The 16,889-nt window shown below is 33.9% G+C and overlaps 4 protein-coding genes, 1 non-coding gene and 3 pseudogenes across 8 annotated transcripts, besides 2 other annotated features; 3 read left to right on the top strand and 5 right to left on the bottom strand.

Annotated features, from left to right (window-relative positions):
* Positions 1-8,473: part of a mobile genetic element that runs on past the window's edge.
* On the top strand, positions 74-967 carry TVAGG3_0398660 (KilA, N-terminal/APSES-type HTH, DNA-binding family; the record flags this gene model as incomplete). The annotated part of the gene is made up of 1 exon (XM_051232612.1): positions 74-967. One exon carries the CDS (start codon positions 74-76, stop codon positions 965-967), a length of 894 nt encoding a protein of 297 aa, XP_051102342.1.
* On the bottom strand, positions 983-1,865 carry TVAGG3_0398650 (annotated as a pseudogene). Its single transcript has one exon. A coding segment is annotated over exon 1 (883 nt).
* Positions 2,370-2,786, bottom strand: TVAGG3_0398640 (annotated as a pseudogene). The gene has a single exon. A coding segment is annotated over exon 1 (417 nt).
* Positions 7,566-8,416, bottom strand: TVAGG3_0398630 (annotated as a pseudogene). The gene has a single exon. A coding segment is annotated over exon 1 (851 nt).
* A 1,528-nt stretch (positions 8,474-10,001) lies between the features above and the next one.
* Positions 10,002-10,744, bottom strand: TVAGG3_0398610 (protein of unknown function, DUF4106 family; the record flags this gene model as incomplete). The annotated part of the gene is made up of 1 exon (XM_051232611.1): positions 10,002-10,744. A coding segment is annotated over one exon (743 nt), but the record flags the coding sequence as incomplete, so codon positions are not given.
* A 472-nt stretch (positions 10,745-11,216) lies between these two features.
* Positions 11,217-12,119, top strand: TVAGG3_0398600 (uncharacterized protein; the record flags this gene model as incomplete). The annotated part of the gene is made up of 1 exon (XM_051232610.1): positions 11,217-12,119. One exon carries the CDS (start codon positions 11,217-11,219, stop codon positions 12,117-12,119), a length of 903 nt encoding a protein of 300 aa, XP_051102340.1.
* A 293-nt stretch (positions 12,120-12,412) lies between these two features.
* Positions 12,413-13,506: a mobile genetic element.
* Positions 13,507-13,567: 61 nt separating this feature from the next.
* On the top strand, positions 13,568-13,641 carry TVAGG3_0398580. Its single transcript has one exon. It is a non-coding gene; the product is annotated as a tRNA-Lys (tRNA).
* A 780-nt stretch (positions 13,642-14,421) lies between these two features.
* TVAGG3_0398570 (uncharacterized protein) lies at positions 14,422-15,204 on the bottom strand (the record flags this gene model as incomplete). Its single annotated transcript, XM_001294599.2, has 1 exon — positions 14,422-15,204. The coding sequence occupies one exon, from the start codon at positions 15,202-15,204 to the stop codon at positions 14,422-14,424; it is 783 nt and encodes a 260-aa protein (XP_001294600.2).
* Between the last annotated feature and the right edge of the window lie 1,685 nt (positions 15,205-16,889).

Raw genomic sequence — 16,889 nt, 5'->3', positions numbered from 1 at the left:
ATTTCCTTAAGATAGAAAAAATAAAGTTAGTTTTATTTTTATTTATTTTTTTATCCGGAATATAAAGACAGATATGTCAACAACAGAGAACACAACAACAGTTATAGTCCATGAAGCTATAAATGAAGAATACGAGTACATACAGTATAACAAACAATTGCGTCTAATTCGTTCGGTCAAAGACGATATGTACCAAATGCAAAGTATTTTGACGGCTTGTTTTGCTCCAGATACTAAGCTTCCTAAAGACTGGTTTAGGAACCAAAGCACACAAGAACTTTTGAGCGAAGCACAGCGAGACATACTTTTTTCTGAAAATCGTGAAGAACAGCGAGTGGGAGGGAAACCGCAGTCGCCTAAAACTCATGAAAATCGTGAAGAACAGCGAGTGGGAGGAAAATCCCACTCGCCAAAACTCTATGAAAATCGTGAAAAATTGCCAAACGGTTTGAGAGGATATTATGTTCATAGACTTCTTGTAAATGCTGTTGCAATGTGGGCTTCACCTCGTTATGCTTGGAATATTTACAGACTTCTTGACGAAATTCATAGACAAGAACGTGAAGAGCTAGAGAACAAGCTTGAAGCAAAAGCCAAAAGCATTCAGAAAAGAATACCACGTTCGGTACCAAAAGGAAAGGAAAAGAACTATAAGTATATGATTTATACTGAAGAGATGGAAAATGAAGAAGATAAAGATATGGTTATGTTGCATTTAGTCAGAAGAAACAACAAAAGCTTTTACGACCTTGCTAAGATTTACAAATCTGACAGAAATTGGTTCTATCGCGAAAACTTACCGATTTCAATGACCCCAAATGAAGATGTGAAACAAATAGTTCAAGATACTTTACCTCAAACACACTATGATATTAAAGGTTGTACAATTCTTACCTTCAAAGAAGATTTGCCATTGTTAAAGGAAAAAATAACAGAGTATTTTGACAACTTCAAACAAGTAGAGTAAATGAACCATTTATTTTTACGCTTGACTTTTTACAATTTGAACTTTGTTTGCGTAGATATGAATTCTGAAAGAAGTATGAGGGTCTTGTATGACTTTGTACTTCTCCCATAGTTCATGTCTGTCAAACTTACCTGCCATGGACTCTTTCATAAGTTCCATGAAATCGTCTTCGGACAATCCAGGGAAAAGTATAATGTCAGTAAGTATTCTTTTAACATCCTTACTTAAACTCTTTGCTGTCTGTACACAAATGACAACTGAGATGTTAAAGTGTCTGAGCTTCTTAAGAATTCGACACATATCCTGTTCTCTGTTCTTTAACAAAGGATGAGAGGCGAAATCATCTAAGATAAGAAGACATCTATGAGGGTAAGTCTTCCAATCGTAAGATTGCAATTTCTTCGAAATGTATTCTATCTCTTTCTGTTTGTTTTCTGAAGTGTTTCTTCTCTAATATTCTCTGCATTTCCTCATTTGGGTCTTTAAACTTCGAATTTATATACTCATTTATAGCATTATACTTCACAAACCCTTCTTTGGTACTTCTTTATCCAATCTAACAACTCAGTATCCTTTATACATACTAACTTAGACTTCTTATATAATATCTTTGAACGAATTGACGGTTTGGTCAAATTGACCAGAAGTACTACAAATAACAACTAACTCATAGAATGGGTTTTTTCTCATCTAGTTCTTGTTGTTGTGCAGCCATTTTAAGATAAGTGAAAGTCTTACCCGACCCAGGTGGTGCAATTAGACCTGTTATACCATTCTGAAGCAAATAAGAACTTGTCATGTATGGGTTTTATCTGAGCATTTTCCAACACTTCCTCTTGTTCTTGTTTAAAACATTCTCAAATTTCTTGTCAATGTCAGCAAACTTTTTTTCTAACATATTTTAGAAAAAATTAAAATTTTTATCTTTTTGAAAATGTTCTAGCGATTTCGCTATCTATATTCGAGACAAACTTTTCGACAGCAAAACATCTGTCGACCATAAAATCTTACATAGTGTAAACAAGAAAGGTGAATTTGTTCTAAAGTTCTGTTTCTGGGAATATGACAAGAACCATAAACATTACAAGAGCAGTCTTAAAATTTGTCAATGACAGACTTGTTGACAGAGATGACGCCGATTGGAAAGATGAAGTCCAACAAAAGTTCTTAGAATGCAAAGAAGGCACATGCGCTGTTTGAAGATGAAATAGAAAACAGAATAGAAGAGCTATTAAAGGACAAAGAACTTTTACATAAATATGGTTGCGCCAAATTTGACATAACTCCACCAGAGAAGAAGAAGAAGAGAGAAAAGAAAGAAAAGAAAGTAGAAGAAGAGAAGAAAGAACCTGAACCAGTTCCAGAGAAAAGAAATTTGACATGTAAAAATAAAATTTTATTTTTAGAACATTCTGGGTCAATGTCAATGTTCTCTTCCTCTTTAGGAGTAAACACTGGCTTAGACTCTAAAATCTTTTTACCCAATTTACCTTGAACTTCAACTATCTTAGACTCATAATATTCATAGTCGTCTGCTTTCTTTGTTCATAAGGTATAACAAGTTTGTATGCTTTACCTTCTTCGAGTTTTGAGAACTTTCTGTCAAAATTTTCTTTGACTGTTAACAAACCTTCTATGTCTAAGTCTTCAAATTTCGCACCATTTTTAGTCACAATAGCAAACTAACTGGTGCAATGTTCCAAATTTTGTCAAATGTAGACTTTTCAAAATTGTAGAAGTAAACATTCAAATATGTGAATGGAGCTAACTTATCTTTGACTTCTGTCATGTACTTGTTTACTGAGATGAATTTCGTCATCTTTTCTATCGGATAAAAAATATTTTTTTTAAAATTTACTCAGAAAAATTTTTCTTTGTATATACACCATTCTGAACATCTAAAAGACTTTTGACATTTGCCAAGAATGTACGTTTAGACGCTGCCATATAACCATATTCTTGACAATATTGTTTATACGAATCGTACAATGACCTTCATCTAATGACACAAAGTCAGTTTCATCTATGAACAGTTCATTACACTCTTGTTTGCTTCTAACAATGTTTGTCTCTCTTCGGTATGTGGAATTTGTCTTGGATTGAACTTAAGAAATATCTAATGTCATTGAAATATGAGAACAAGTGGTTGTAAAAGTCAGATGTCAAACATTCTGACAAAGCGTCAAAATATTCTGTATCTTGCATATGAGAATCTGACGTTCTGACAACTACATATCTTCTGTCAGAACTTTCTAACTTCATCGGAACAACATTGTTTGAAACCATAATGAAGTTTGCAACATTTTCACAACTCTTGAGTCTTTATACTTTCTTTCAACAACTCCAACTTTGTCTGTTATAAGACTCTTCAAAGCATCTGAGTTTAAAACTTTTGTTGTATCTATACTTTTGAAGTCATTGCAAACTATAAGTTTCATATTCTCTATTGAGGAGTTAAATTTACCGCAGATGTTTTCTAAGTTTGTCATATTAGGGTTCGAATAACCTTCTAACAGTTTGCACAAGATATCTGTAAAGAATGTGTTCTTACCTGTTCCTTGTTTTCCAATTATAATGAGAGCAGTTTCATTTTAGCACTTGGATGTTGTAAGATGTTTGCAAACCAACATAAGATATACTCATAGACTCTTTCGTTTCCATTGCATATAATTTCTTTGACATGGTCTAACCAAGCTTCTATAATACTGTGTTTCCATTCTACTTGTTCGCTATTTATATCCAGTGAAGATAGAATAGAAGTTTGGAGAAGGTGTATAAAACTTTATACCTCGAACTGAAAAATCTTCAAGTTTTGACAATAAGATATCCCAAGCATCTAACATCTTCATGCCAACTTGTACGACTTTTATTTTCTTAAGTTTCTGTCTACATTCTTGTTCTGAAACTATTGTTGCTCTTGGTTTGTTAAAGACAACATCCCATTCTTTCATGACATAACATTCTGGGGCAGAGTCGACATAAATGACTAAACGTTTCAAATTTTCGACTGCTTTGTTATAGTCTCGAAATGGACACATATTTCTGAATGCTTGGAAGTCATAAAAATCTGAAACATCTATTCTGTACATTTTTATAAAAATAAAAAAAAATATTTTTTTATTCTTGACTTGTTGTTCCATTTGTTGCTTTGTTGTTCTTGAGCTATTTGTTGTTGAGTTGTTCTTGTAATATACAATACTTTCACCAGTTGCATCTTCCAATTCGAAACTTTCTGCCGTCATTGACAAATACATAGGACATAAAAGTTTTACAGGAACAAAGTTTGCGTCAACTAATGTCAACGTTATACTTGCCAAAGTGTTTGAGTTCACTAAGGTTGAAAATTCTGCATTCGAATGAACAATAGGCAAACCAGCAGAGAAAGTATTGTTTATACGCATAAGTATCTTTTGGTCATAATAGTTTCTGTCAACATTCGAATAACACTTTGAACCTAAGTTTGAAACAATATATAAAATAGGTGTACTTAAAGTCAATGGAACAGACATTCCTTGTATGACACCTTTTCCTGTTATAGGAAACTGTTGGTAGTAAAAACCAGATATAAAGTTTTTATTATAGCTCATATTGTTTATAGTAAACTCAGTCGGACATCCAAACATAATGAAACCTGCTCTAGTTGCAGCACATGTTACACTCGTCCTTAAAGTATTAAATAAGTCAACAAAACCTGTTGGTGGTATATCTGAGTAAGTATCTTCAAAGGAGTATTTTTTACCATTCACAACAATAAAGTCTTCGGTGTCAAAAGAGCAAACAGGCTTTAGTCGTCATTGTGTTTAAGGTTAGTTTACAATATCGTCCTTGAGGACTTTGTAAGTTTGTTGTTATAGAATTATATGACTCAGGGTTTTTAGTCGTAATAGTATAAACCATTATGTCTTCTGCCATTTACTTAGCAAATAAATTTTAATGAAATGTTGTGGTCGTCAAATATTTTTATGACGTCTGGGAAAACTATACTTTAAGTTCAACGTTTCACCTCCTTTCATAACGTATATCTTGTCAATGACATTATATGAAACACCACAGCAACTGATGTCGGGTTCTATTTCTTTGATGTTTATATCGTCTGCCTCTGTCAAAAGTTTCAATAGTTCTTTCAAAACTTCATGAGGTGCAATGACATATGAGTTCACTTTTACAGGGTTGTGTTCGACCAAGTTTAACATATATACTTAAAGCTTGACAAATCTTCTCCTGAGTTTGAAGTTTGTCTTTCAGTTGTTGGTAGTCGTTTCGAATATCTGCAACAGAACTTAAGTCTCTGCTAACTTCAGGATATGTTGGTTCTTTTACAGGAACAATTGTTATACCATCTTCGTCTTCGTATGGTTTCCCCACTTCAACATCTCTGTCTTTGACATTGACAACAACACTTTGACTGTTTTTTGAGTTGGTGAATTTAACTTCACATCTGCCACCGCCATTAAACCTTTTGAAACACTTACGCTTCTATTTTTCGGAAATGACATTTTACTTAGAATAAAAAGATGGACGTATTTGAGTATCTCTTCGAATTGAAGCAAAACAAAGTTTACACTCACAAACAATACAAATACATTGACAGAATAGTTCTTTACACAAACAATGGAAAATGTTATAGAATAGCAGTCTTTGCTGAACCAAAATATTTTCATAAAGCAAAGAAAGTTGGTATAACTGAAATGGTGAAAGTTCTTGAAGCAGACAAAAATATAACTTCAAAATTGACCGATATTACTAAAGAAAAGTTTATAATACAATATTATGTCAAAACTGGCGTACTGTCAATATTTGACGGAGAGAAGTCAGTTCAAGAACAACTTACTGACCTGCTGCCAAAATCTGCTCGATGGAAGCTGTCGTTATGCCAATCTGAGGAGCTCCAGCAGGTTTCATCGAACGAATCTTCAAAAGAGCATCTTCCGTGAAAAGTGCTATTGGTTTTGTAAACTTCTTTGCTCTCAATTCATCTGGACCGTCTCTGTCACCAGTATATTGTATTTGAACTGTACCAACAGTTGAAATACCACCCATAAAGTCTTCTGAGTCAGCAAATGGAATGCCAAGCCAAAAGTTTGAACGGTCTCCATTTGTATATTGAGTTTTTTGACCTCCTGTATGAGTCCATACTTTCACATATGGCATAATAGAACTTTGCATTTCAGGGTTAATGGTTGTTGTGAAGTTGTTGTTAAAGTTCATAGCATCTAATGTCAAGTTGTATGACCTCATATCCTCAACTGTAGAATATTCTTCTCTTGGATAATATTTGCCATCTATGTTTATATGATATTTAATACCAGGGTTGTAGAAACAAGAATAGTCATTTATAGTTCGTCTGAACAGTACAAACATAGTATCTGCATGTTTCATTGCAGTTGTTAAAGCAATATCTGTTCTTGCACCTGGGTCAGCACTTTGGTTTCCAACTTCACCTGCAAAGTCTTTGACAGATATTTGGTGTATAGGGAACATAAGTGGAACTGCAATATATTTGGCAGCTAAAGCATTTGAAATATCTGGATCCAACATATAAACGGCAAGTCTGCTTTCTATTCTCTTGCATTCAAACTTTTCGCATGTGAACTTAACTGGGTCCCAAGCATCTCCAGCAGCATTGAAATAATAGTTTACTTCAGTGTTGAAGTTTGAGAAACCAAAGTCTAAGTCAACTTTGTCTTTGCAAAAGTCACAGAACTTGGCTCCACCAGTTCCAGCTACAGTATAGTGAATGGGTCTTGTGTTGGTGCAATGACTAAGTTATTTTTTGTTGCTTGAGTAAGTTCAATAGAAATTTTTCCTGCCCAGTTTGGTAAGTATTCTTAAAAACCTGAAGATGAAGGAAAGATGACAAAGGAACTCTAAGTTTCAGTTTTACTTTGGTTACTGCTGCTGCAGTTTGTCCAGAAAGGTTAACATAAACTCCTGGAAGTTAGGGTCAAGTCTTCTTATTTTCAATAGTTTGCATACTGTCTGTTTTGTTCTCTAGCTTGTGTTGTACTGAGTTTCTCAAAGCGAACCATTCATAGTTTGCCCATGTTACTGTTTGAACTAAGTCAGAGTTAGAATATATCTTATATCCATGAAAACTTCTGGAGCATATTGGTATCCGACATAGAAAATTCCATTGCAACCTTTCTTGTCAGACAACTTGGCAGAAGGTTTTATTTCAATGTCTTGTTCCACGTATAAGAATGAGTTGTCAATAGAAATAATATGAAACCTGTCGCATGCAATATCTACTGTTGTTGAAGAACCTTCTCCAAACTCACCTACATTTCCATAAGAAACAGCAGTTGTATATTCGTAAGTTCCAGGAACTATTTCTGACCTTCTAATGGCATTGTCGCATTCGTTATACCATTCGGAAACATTTCCGTTCATGGCATCCAAAACTGTTGCGTTATATTCTGAGCGGCGTACATTTCATATGGGTAAAAATATAGAATAGTTGGATTTATATATCATAATAGAACCCACTCGGACCAAGCTTTACATTCTTCCTGACTGAGTTTTTAACTCTTCTTTTTCCTTCATTGCCACTACTTTCACTAGATGAAGTTACTTCTTCACTATTTTCACTTTGTTCTACTCTTCTTCTTTGGTGTCGCTTTTGGTAACTTGCCCTCTGCTTCAAGTTGTTGCATCTTTGCCTCATGTTCACCTAGTATGTTGTAAATTTCCCATGTCCTTTTTGCCTTTGGGCTCTGGTCGCCCATCTCAGGTAACCTATATCCTTGAAAGATTTTGTCATAGTTTGTATTTGAGTCTTCGCGTATTGTTTGCATGACTCTTTCCTGAGTTTCCGGTTCAAGCTCTTCAAATATAGCTTGTCCATATGGAATAAGCTCGTTTCCAAATATATGTTTTTGTAGCCATTCTGGTTTTCTTTCCATGTAACCAATAATATCTTTTGTGAATGGGAAAGCTTTTACCCAACGTTTCAGGCTTGCGTCATTTATTTCTGTAGTTGGTTTTTATTTTGTCAAGGAACATGTTTTTCAATACTAACATTTCATTTGGTACTGTCCATTTGAGTTTTCTTAAATATTCATCCCTTCTCATTTTATTGTCTGCAAAGTAAGTTTTTATGACATTTTGCAAACTTTCGTTTGCAAGGTCATGTACAATAGGTTCTCTTCCTTCTATCTCCCTAACTTTCTTTCTAAACTCTTCACCAAATATACCATCTCTATGGTTCTGTGTAGTTCTTTGAGATAAATGTTCTAGAACGTCAGGTGTTATATTTCCATCAGCCATGTTCATTTCATACTGGTCCAAAATATCTGCATGTTTCATATCTTTCAATGGCATTAAAGCCGCGCTGAAAATACCCGTTATATCTGGTTCACCATTCACTTCCATTGCGTCTACAACTTCTTGGAATTGAGGTTGTAAGTTTATGAACCACCTATCCGGATTAGCTTTATGACCCCATCTCATTGTAGTTCCATAGTCTGCAGAAACAAAAGTAGGTTTGTTTCCATATTGGCTAGGTTCTGAATGAACTTTAAACAATGTTTCATTTCTATATGTTTTGGTGAAATTTAACCTTTTATTTTCACCGAGTTCAGCCAAAGATTGAACGTTATATGGTCGTAAGTAAAAAGGATTGTGTATTGGCGTACATTTTCTTTCAGTACTTCCATTCTATGCTGAATATTTTCATCTGATGTTGGAGTCTTTTGTATGTCGGTAAACATTTTTCGATATTCTTCTACTCTGTCAGCCGAATTTTCTTAGACTCTTGGAAAGATTCCATATTCCCCGCATACACTTGTTGAGGGTCAAGATTTTTCGGCTGTTCCAAATCTTCATCTAGTTTTGTGAAGTTAGTTTCCAAAGGAGGGACTTGTTCGTTTCCTTCAGGCTCTTCTAGCTGTTGTTGCTGAACTATTTCTTCCATGTCTGGTTGTATCTGAACTTCTTCCTGTTGAGTTTCTTGTACCTCATCTGGTGGCATTTCATATTCCGAGACCGTTTTTTAACAAGTTCCCTATTTAAGTCATCCGCATTCATAACCCTTTCTTCTTTCGTTCCGTCTCTATTTTTTACGCGTTTCATGAAGATAGTTGAATTATCATTTATCTCTGACACCAAATATCTCGGAGTATATTCATTCATGTCATTTGGATGATATGCTATTAAATCATATCCCTTAGCGAGCTTGTATTTTCCAGGTTTGAGATTATATCCGATTTGGTGCTGAGCCATAAAGCTAAATAGGTTCGGGTCAGTATTTCCTTCCTTGAACTTTCTAATAGCTTCTTTATATCTGTCACTAAAGTCAAGAGTATCTAGGTAACCATAATTTTCCTTAAGCATTTTTAAGAATTCTTGGTTTCCTTGTTCTCTACTTCTTTTATGTCCTTGCTCTGTTTGTGGTTGTTGTTGTGCAGGGTTTTGAACTGTTGGTTGTTGTGCTGGATTTTGAACTGTTGGTTGTTGTGTTGGTTGTGGAGGTGGTTGTTGTGCAGGGTTTTGAACTGTTGGTTGTTGTGTTGGTTTTGGTGCATGCCTGTGTCTGTGTCCATGTGACGATGTAAATGTTTTAGGTAGTCCTGGTGCAGGTGCTTCTCTTGGAGGGTTTGGTGGTATATAAGTTCCACCAGCTGGCACATATGTTCCATCTGCAGCATAATGTCCTACCTGACTTTTCGTTCTTAAGAAAGCATTTACTAGGTCTGTTTTGGTCTGTTGTAACTCTTTTTCTTGACTTTCCACAACAGTTGCTCTAACGGCGTCATAGGCACTTTGAACTGCCTGTCTCGTTGCTGCATCTGTTATTTTCGTCATATTTTGTGCTACTTCTCTTAACTCTTTGTCGAAACCTTCAGACTTCAGTTTCTTTCCAGATGAGAAGTCGTTCACTAGTTTCACCTTACTATGAAGAGCTTCGAAGGCATTCTTAAAGTCAGCATTCATTAAAGCTTCATTTGAACTGTCTTCATCCGCTTGTATTTTTGTCCTTATTGACCCTATAAGTTGGGCTGCTTTAGCGTTGGCTTGGGCATCTAACCAGTCATTGTTAGCTTTTATATATTCTGCGCTTTTCATTGCCTTTTGCATGGCTGCGTCGTTATTTTTACTTTCATGTGCTAAGTTTTCATACTGTACGGTTTGGTTTTGCAACTGTAAAAGTTTTTCTGCCTTTACATTTGCTTCAACTTCTTTTTTATACTCATCGCTATCCATATATGTCTTCAGGGCTTTTTGTTTTATCTCTTCATCTTTCAGTACTTTATATTGAGTAGTATGGTTTTTCAAATTTATAACATCTTGTTCCATTTTTGCTACTTCTGCTGCTTTTTCTGACACTTTTTTCGCATATTCCTCTGTACTTAGTTCTTTCAGTTGTTCTTCTTTCTTCTTTTTCTCTACGTTTAACTCATTGAGTTTCTTTGTGTGTCTGTCATATTCTAGTTTCTTTTCGTTTTCACTTATTTGTTTCTGTATGTCTATGTTTGACTTTTTGACATCTGATATTTGATTTTTGAGTGAACTCAAATTCATTTGACTTTGAGGGTTATAAGCTGTTCCGTCTGCAGCTCCACCATAGCCTGCCATTTTCGCTAAAAGTGCCGCTCTTAAACCTCCACTCTGTGCACCAAGAACTCGGTTTAAAAGCATAGGATTGCTTGACATTTGTTGCAACATAGTGGGGTCATTCAGCATTTGTTGTTGCAACTGTTGTTGTGGTGTCAGTTTTACTATTGGATGTTTCAATGCTCTCTTCCTCTTACGTATATTCTTACGTAGCTTACGTGGCATTTTAAGTGAAGTTAAAAAGCGGTTTTTGACAGATGTTTATATGACACTTTTTGTTCAGCACAAAAAACTACTCGGTCAAAGTGTTGTCAGTTTTGTAAAATAACCGTCTTATCTCATTCTATAAGGGGAAAAGGCTTCTCAAAGTATACTTCCTTGGAACGCCTGTAACTTTTCCTGTAGCGACGATAGACCCTTACTTGTCCGGACAAAGTTATACTATTTTGAGTGCTCTACAAAAAAGTCAACGGCGACGACTCTCAAAAACCGTTGTGTAAAAGGTTTTACCGTTGGACAAAAAAGTATATATAGAAAACAAAAAACTTTTATAGTTCATTCAATATTTGAGATGGAACGGTTTGCCAACGGTAACTATTAAATAAAATAAAAAAATAGAGGGGGTTACCGTTGACGAAAACGGTTTATTTTAAACTTTTCTATGAGTAGTCCGAAAAAAACAGTTCATTTTTATCTAATGGAAGCCAACGCTGTTAACCACAATTCAAACATTAACAATTCTCAACCGCTAACCAAAGCCAAAGCCCCACAACCTCCAAGAACCGGCACAGCGGTTAGAATAACCACCAAAAGGTCTAACAGCGAATTAAGAGAAATTCTTCAACAAATTTGCTCTAAATATCTCAAAGACGCCGAAGAAAACACACAACCAGACGCTACATACAATACTCAGTTCTGTGAAGTTCTGAACAAAGCAATTACTAGTTCAATTGAACTTACTAAGACAATTCCAAGTCCAATTGAGCTTAGCGATGTCTTAGTTCAGTATTTTCCAACATTTACTAAGCTTATAATGTTGAGAACTTTATACCAAGTTCGTCAAAATCTTCCTCGTTACATCCAACGGTCATTCGACAAGAGAATTGCCGAATTCCAAGTCTTTAGTTACGGATATGACGAAGATGAATACGCTGACGAGTTCGGAGACAACTGTACAAAATGGTTTGAATGTTATACGACAACACAATTTGAATTCGACTTTCTCGAATTCAACGCAGCAACCATTCATATCATTGCTCTTTACCTTTCCGAACAACAACAAGACCTCGCAGATGGAGATGTTGTTACTGTCGTCATGAAAACTCCTGAACAATTCGGAAAAAAGAAGTCTCTAATTGCCAAATTCGTTCCAGGACATCAGCTTTTCCAACGCACAGAAGTCTTCTGTATTCCTGGAACTAAGTTCTTTGTCAGGAGCGAACTCAAAGAAAGATATAATGTGTCATTCAATTACACATTATATAATGTTTTCGACCCAGAAGAAGGCTTCTTCCCAGAAGCAATGGAGGAGGAAGAAGAGGAGGAGGAAATACAAGACTCTATCCAAGAAGAGTCCTCCGAATTCACACCAGAAGACTAACAATTTTCCGAATAAAAACTTCATTTATACTAATCATCTTCAGGGCTAGAAGGGGCGCAGCCCCTGGAAGCCCCACTACCTTTTTTTTTTTTTTTTTTTTTATATTTGTCTTTGAGACTGGAAGTGAATGCCAGATAGATAAAATTAGCAATTTGTTAAAAATAAGATTTGACAAAAAAAATTTACATGAGGTGATTTAAAGATGATGTAGTATGGTAAATTAACTATTATAAAAATTAGCAATATTTAGCCTCAACAGATTGCATTTAAGTAATATTTTGTCGGCGCTTAAGGGTCCACTGTAAGGCCAAATAAGGCCTATCGTCGCCCCAAAAATATTGCTCAAGATGGTGTTTTTACTAAGGCCCAAAACTTAAAAAAACACAAAAAAATTAACTTTACTCTTTTGAGATCCTTATCAGATGTGCAACAATTTGATGCAGTATCGCAATTCGAATCCGATTTTTTAATGTAGATGTACTCTAACATTCTTGAAAAAATGCAAAATGATATTAATCAAGCTTTTCATTTCTGTATCATACACGAAACAAAATCATTCATTATACTAAAATTTATCAAAGTTTGAATAATGAAAAAAATAATATCTAAATTTTTACATTGAGTTGGCTATTGATATGGTCAATATTAAATCGTTTAAAAATGGGCATTGGCCAGAATAATACCCACTAAAATACACATTTTTTTAAATTTTATCAATTTGTTTTGGTATATCTTTATGATAATGAATAAAATGCTTATCTTTCATAAGTCAATACATAATTTATGCTGAAACACAAAAAATAACACGAAAATTCAAAGCCAACATTTCAAAACGAAGGATAATGCTTTGAATATATAAACAATAATACTTTGTCTAGAGAATTAAATTTGTGCTATCCAATTGTCAATTCTTTGAATTTTTTATAAAATGCACGATATTCCGGCATTAGCCTCAATAAATATAAACTACATGCATCACAATATTAGGATGTAATGGCATTAAAGCGAATTTCCTAATTTCTTCTCAATTAAATTCCTAGAAAAACTTAGGAATTAATGATTGAAAATAGGTCAAAAAAATTCCTAATATAAAATTTATACTTAAATTAAAATCAAAATTCGAAAATATCTATTTTTCAAAACACGCATCCAGAAGCGAAAAAATTCGAAAAAATCATGTTCTTATAAAACTCGCTGATTTTGCAATTTTTATGTGATTTGAAGTGATAGAATGTATTAGCATCTTACTAAAACATAGACTTTATTGTTACATTCACAAAATATTAATCAGAACACTAGGAAAAGTGGATTTTTGAAAAAAGACGATAACGATTATTTGCAAATCGCCTCTCAATTTTGAGAGACTTTCAATTTTTACAGTGGACCCTTAAAGAATCCATTATTATCTAAATTATTCAATTTTTATAATAAATTTCTTAATATGTAAAGCCTGTGTAGCTCAACCGGATAGAGCATAAGACTCTTAATCTTGGGGTTGCGGGTTCGAGTTCCGCCACTGGCTTTTTTGTAATTTTTTATTTTAATTAAATATGAAAGATGAATGAAGAAGCCTGTGACTTGGCTAATGAAGAACCATGAATAATCTGGACAAAAGTCTATATTTAAACTTAATTTATTTGTTCATTTTATTTATTTTATATTTTAATTTTATGATTTGACTTTTACCAGGTGCTGTAACTCGTGACAATGCAAATCATTCAAAGACATTGGTAATTGGATAGCATAAGAAAAATCTACCAGCATTAACAGTGACGATCCACCACTTAGAGACCAAATGCAAGAGAAAATCGAAAATGGAAGACAGCATCGAGCTGATGAATTCATGACGATCCACCAGAAATCATCAATGACTTCCAAAACCATCGAGATAATGAAGAAGATGGAGAACCAGTTGAAGAGAAATGTCAAGGAATAAACAATAAAGAAATGTTTGAAAACACTGACACTGAATATCAAAGAATTGACGATGAAGCAGAAAATCAAAGAAGAGAAGCTCCAAAATTACGAAAATTTAAGACAACGATGTGAGAATGTCTTACACATGAAGGCAACATTCCACTCAATCGTTGTCTCTTCATTAGGACTCTTCTACAAGAAGAGTGTTAAAGACATGATGAAAGTCGCTGGAATATGTTTCCTTTTTTTCATAAATTAGAAATTGGTTAACAGATTAATTAAAACTTTTATACAAATAGTAATTGCGGTCAAAGTTCAATATAATGAAAATCTAATAATTTCATTAAAAATTCATATTTTAATATTTCATAAAATTCCGTAATTTTTACTTTCTTAACCAAAGAATAATAACGACTACCGCAACAACAACAGCAATGACAGCTAAGACACAGAGAACTGCAACAAGGGCGGTCTTCTTTTTAGCTTCCTTTGTAGCAATCTTTCCTGTTGCAGAATCACTTGCGATAACATCTTGATAGATGTTGATATTTGTTAATTTTTCAGAGGATTCGGTTGGTGTTGTGACTACGATCTTGATTTCGGCTGTTGTGTTTGTTTCTGTTGTTGGGATGGTGAAATCAAGTGGAACTCTGACTAATCCTGCATCGTTAGTTGATGTGATCGTCTTCTTGACTTTATCGTTGTAGAACAGAGAAACAGTGAACTTGTTATCGAAGTTTGTATCTGGATCATTGATGACAGCTGTGAAGTTGACCTTGTCGCCTTTGTTGTATGTGGCATTAAGTTTTGGTTCGAAATAGATTGTGAGAACTGTGTTATTCTTGATTGTGATTGTGAACTTCTTTGTTCCAATCTTCTTGCCATCTGTAGCTGTGACTTTGACTTCATATTCACCTGCTGCTGTGTCTTTTGGAACTTTGAATTTGAATGTCTTAAGATCTTGCTGTTGCAACTTCTGTGTTGCAACTTCTGCATTGTGGTGAAGAAAACCTTTGCTTGTGAGTGGTTTATCACCTGAATCTTGATCGTAGACTGAAGCCAAGAAAAGAAACTTCAGAATCTGGAATGTAATATAGGTATTCAGATGGAACAATGTATAACTTTGGTCTATAATTTGGTGGAACAACTGTAATTGTGAATTCTTCATAAAGCAATGAGCCAAGACCATTAGTATATTGTAAACATATAATGTGTACTTTCCAAGTTCTGTTGGTGTGTGATTGACACATCAAAATCCATACTTGTTTGTTTTCTGAAACTGTAAATTTGCCAAGGCTGCCATATTTGATTATCTTATCTTTTGAATCATGAATTTCCCAACCTGCTTCTACCGTGTATGGTTCAACTAAGAAATAAAAACTTCCCTTTACTTGAATTACTTCAGTGGAATCTGTTTCTTCTGAAATATCAGAGATTTATCAAGTTTAAGTTAATGGCGGTTGATATGTCTCTTCATAAAACATGTAAGAAAGTGTGATAGACTTTCCTGGTTGGATATACTTGTTGAGCCATGAGAATGAGATCCATTGAATTTCAGGAAATCCAGAGTCGTATTCTAAAATTTTCTCATTGTTCGTGAAAGAATCTTGGCTCAGGTTCTATTCCAAAGTCTTGGGCACTGATATCTGTAACCCAAGGATGATTTTGCAGAACTAGTGTCAGATCATTTGTTTGATCCACCAAAGATAATAACCAAAGTTTGTAAGGGAATGATGCTTCAACATTATCTATAGAATCTTTTAAATTCAATGCTGTGCAAAGGTCAATTTTCTTTTCCGTTGAGCCTTTGTTGTAATTGTCTGTGAAATAATAACATAATCTGAATTTTCATCATTATAAATTTCAACGAGTAGCCTAAATCAGTGGCTTCTTTAATGTTTTTTGTAACACCATCTATTCTGACTTTTGTATAAGGTTCTTTAATTATTTCATAATTCTCCCTTCCGTCCTTATCATAAATCATGTACGAATTATCCCCAACAACTTTGCCTGAAACTGAAAGAGAAAGTTGTGCAAGTAATATGGAAAACATTTAAAAAAATGGTAAAATGATTTTATAAAAGTATTCAAATATAAATATTTCAGAAACATTTTGAGTCGTTTTTCAAAGTCATCTATACATATGAATCGATAATATTTCATATATATTATACCTTATGATTGATTTTCTATAGTTATAATCACCTTGTATAATGTCAAGATGATCCTCTCAATTTTTGTGAAAAATAAAAAAATAAAAAGCTATAAAATTGAAAGTTCTTTGCCCAATGTCAGTTCAAATAAAAAAATGCTCAATTTGATTTAATAACTAAAAATAATAGATGCAAATCTGAATGACTACTTATTATATGTGTCAAATTTAATGATTGAGTTTATTTATTCATTCGAAAATTCCAGTTCAATATATAATTTTAAAAATTTCACATTAATTATGTATGTCAGAAATTTTGAAATAATCTGACATTCTACTTCTTGTCATTTATTTTTAGCCATGAAAATTGAACTATAATTCCTGTATATACACATCCATATGTCATTATATATTGATGGACCCTTGATGATAATGTCAAGAAAAACGAATAAATCTGATGAGTAATGAGACAAAATAACTGTTTTTTTAGCTGGCAGATTTTTTATAGTAACAAACGGGAGTCATTATTCATTCTCCTTTATTTTTGAGATGGGAAGATATCATTGCAGCATTATATACTCATCAATTGGTAACTTATGTTATGGGATCATTTGAAAAAAAATTTATTAGTAATGTTTATTAATTAGATGCTTCATTTATAAAAAAGCTTGTCTTGTTCTATGATCTTTATTCCAAGTTGG

The sequence above is a fragment of the Trichomonas vaginalis genome, chromosome V, assembly GCF_026262505.1.
Source record: "Trichomonas vaginalis G3 chromosome V, whole genome shotgun sequence".
Lineage (NCBI taxonomy): Eukaryota > Parabasalia > Trichomonadida > Trichomonadidae > Trichomonas > Trichomonas vaginalis.
Note: the sequence above shows the minus strand (reverse complement) of the source record. Positions and strands in the feature narration are given on the sequence as shown.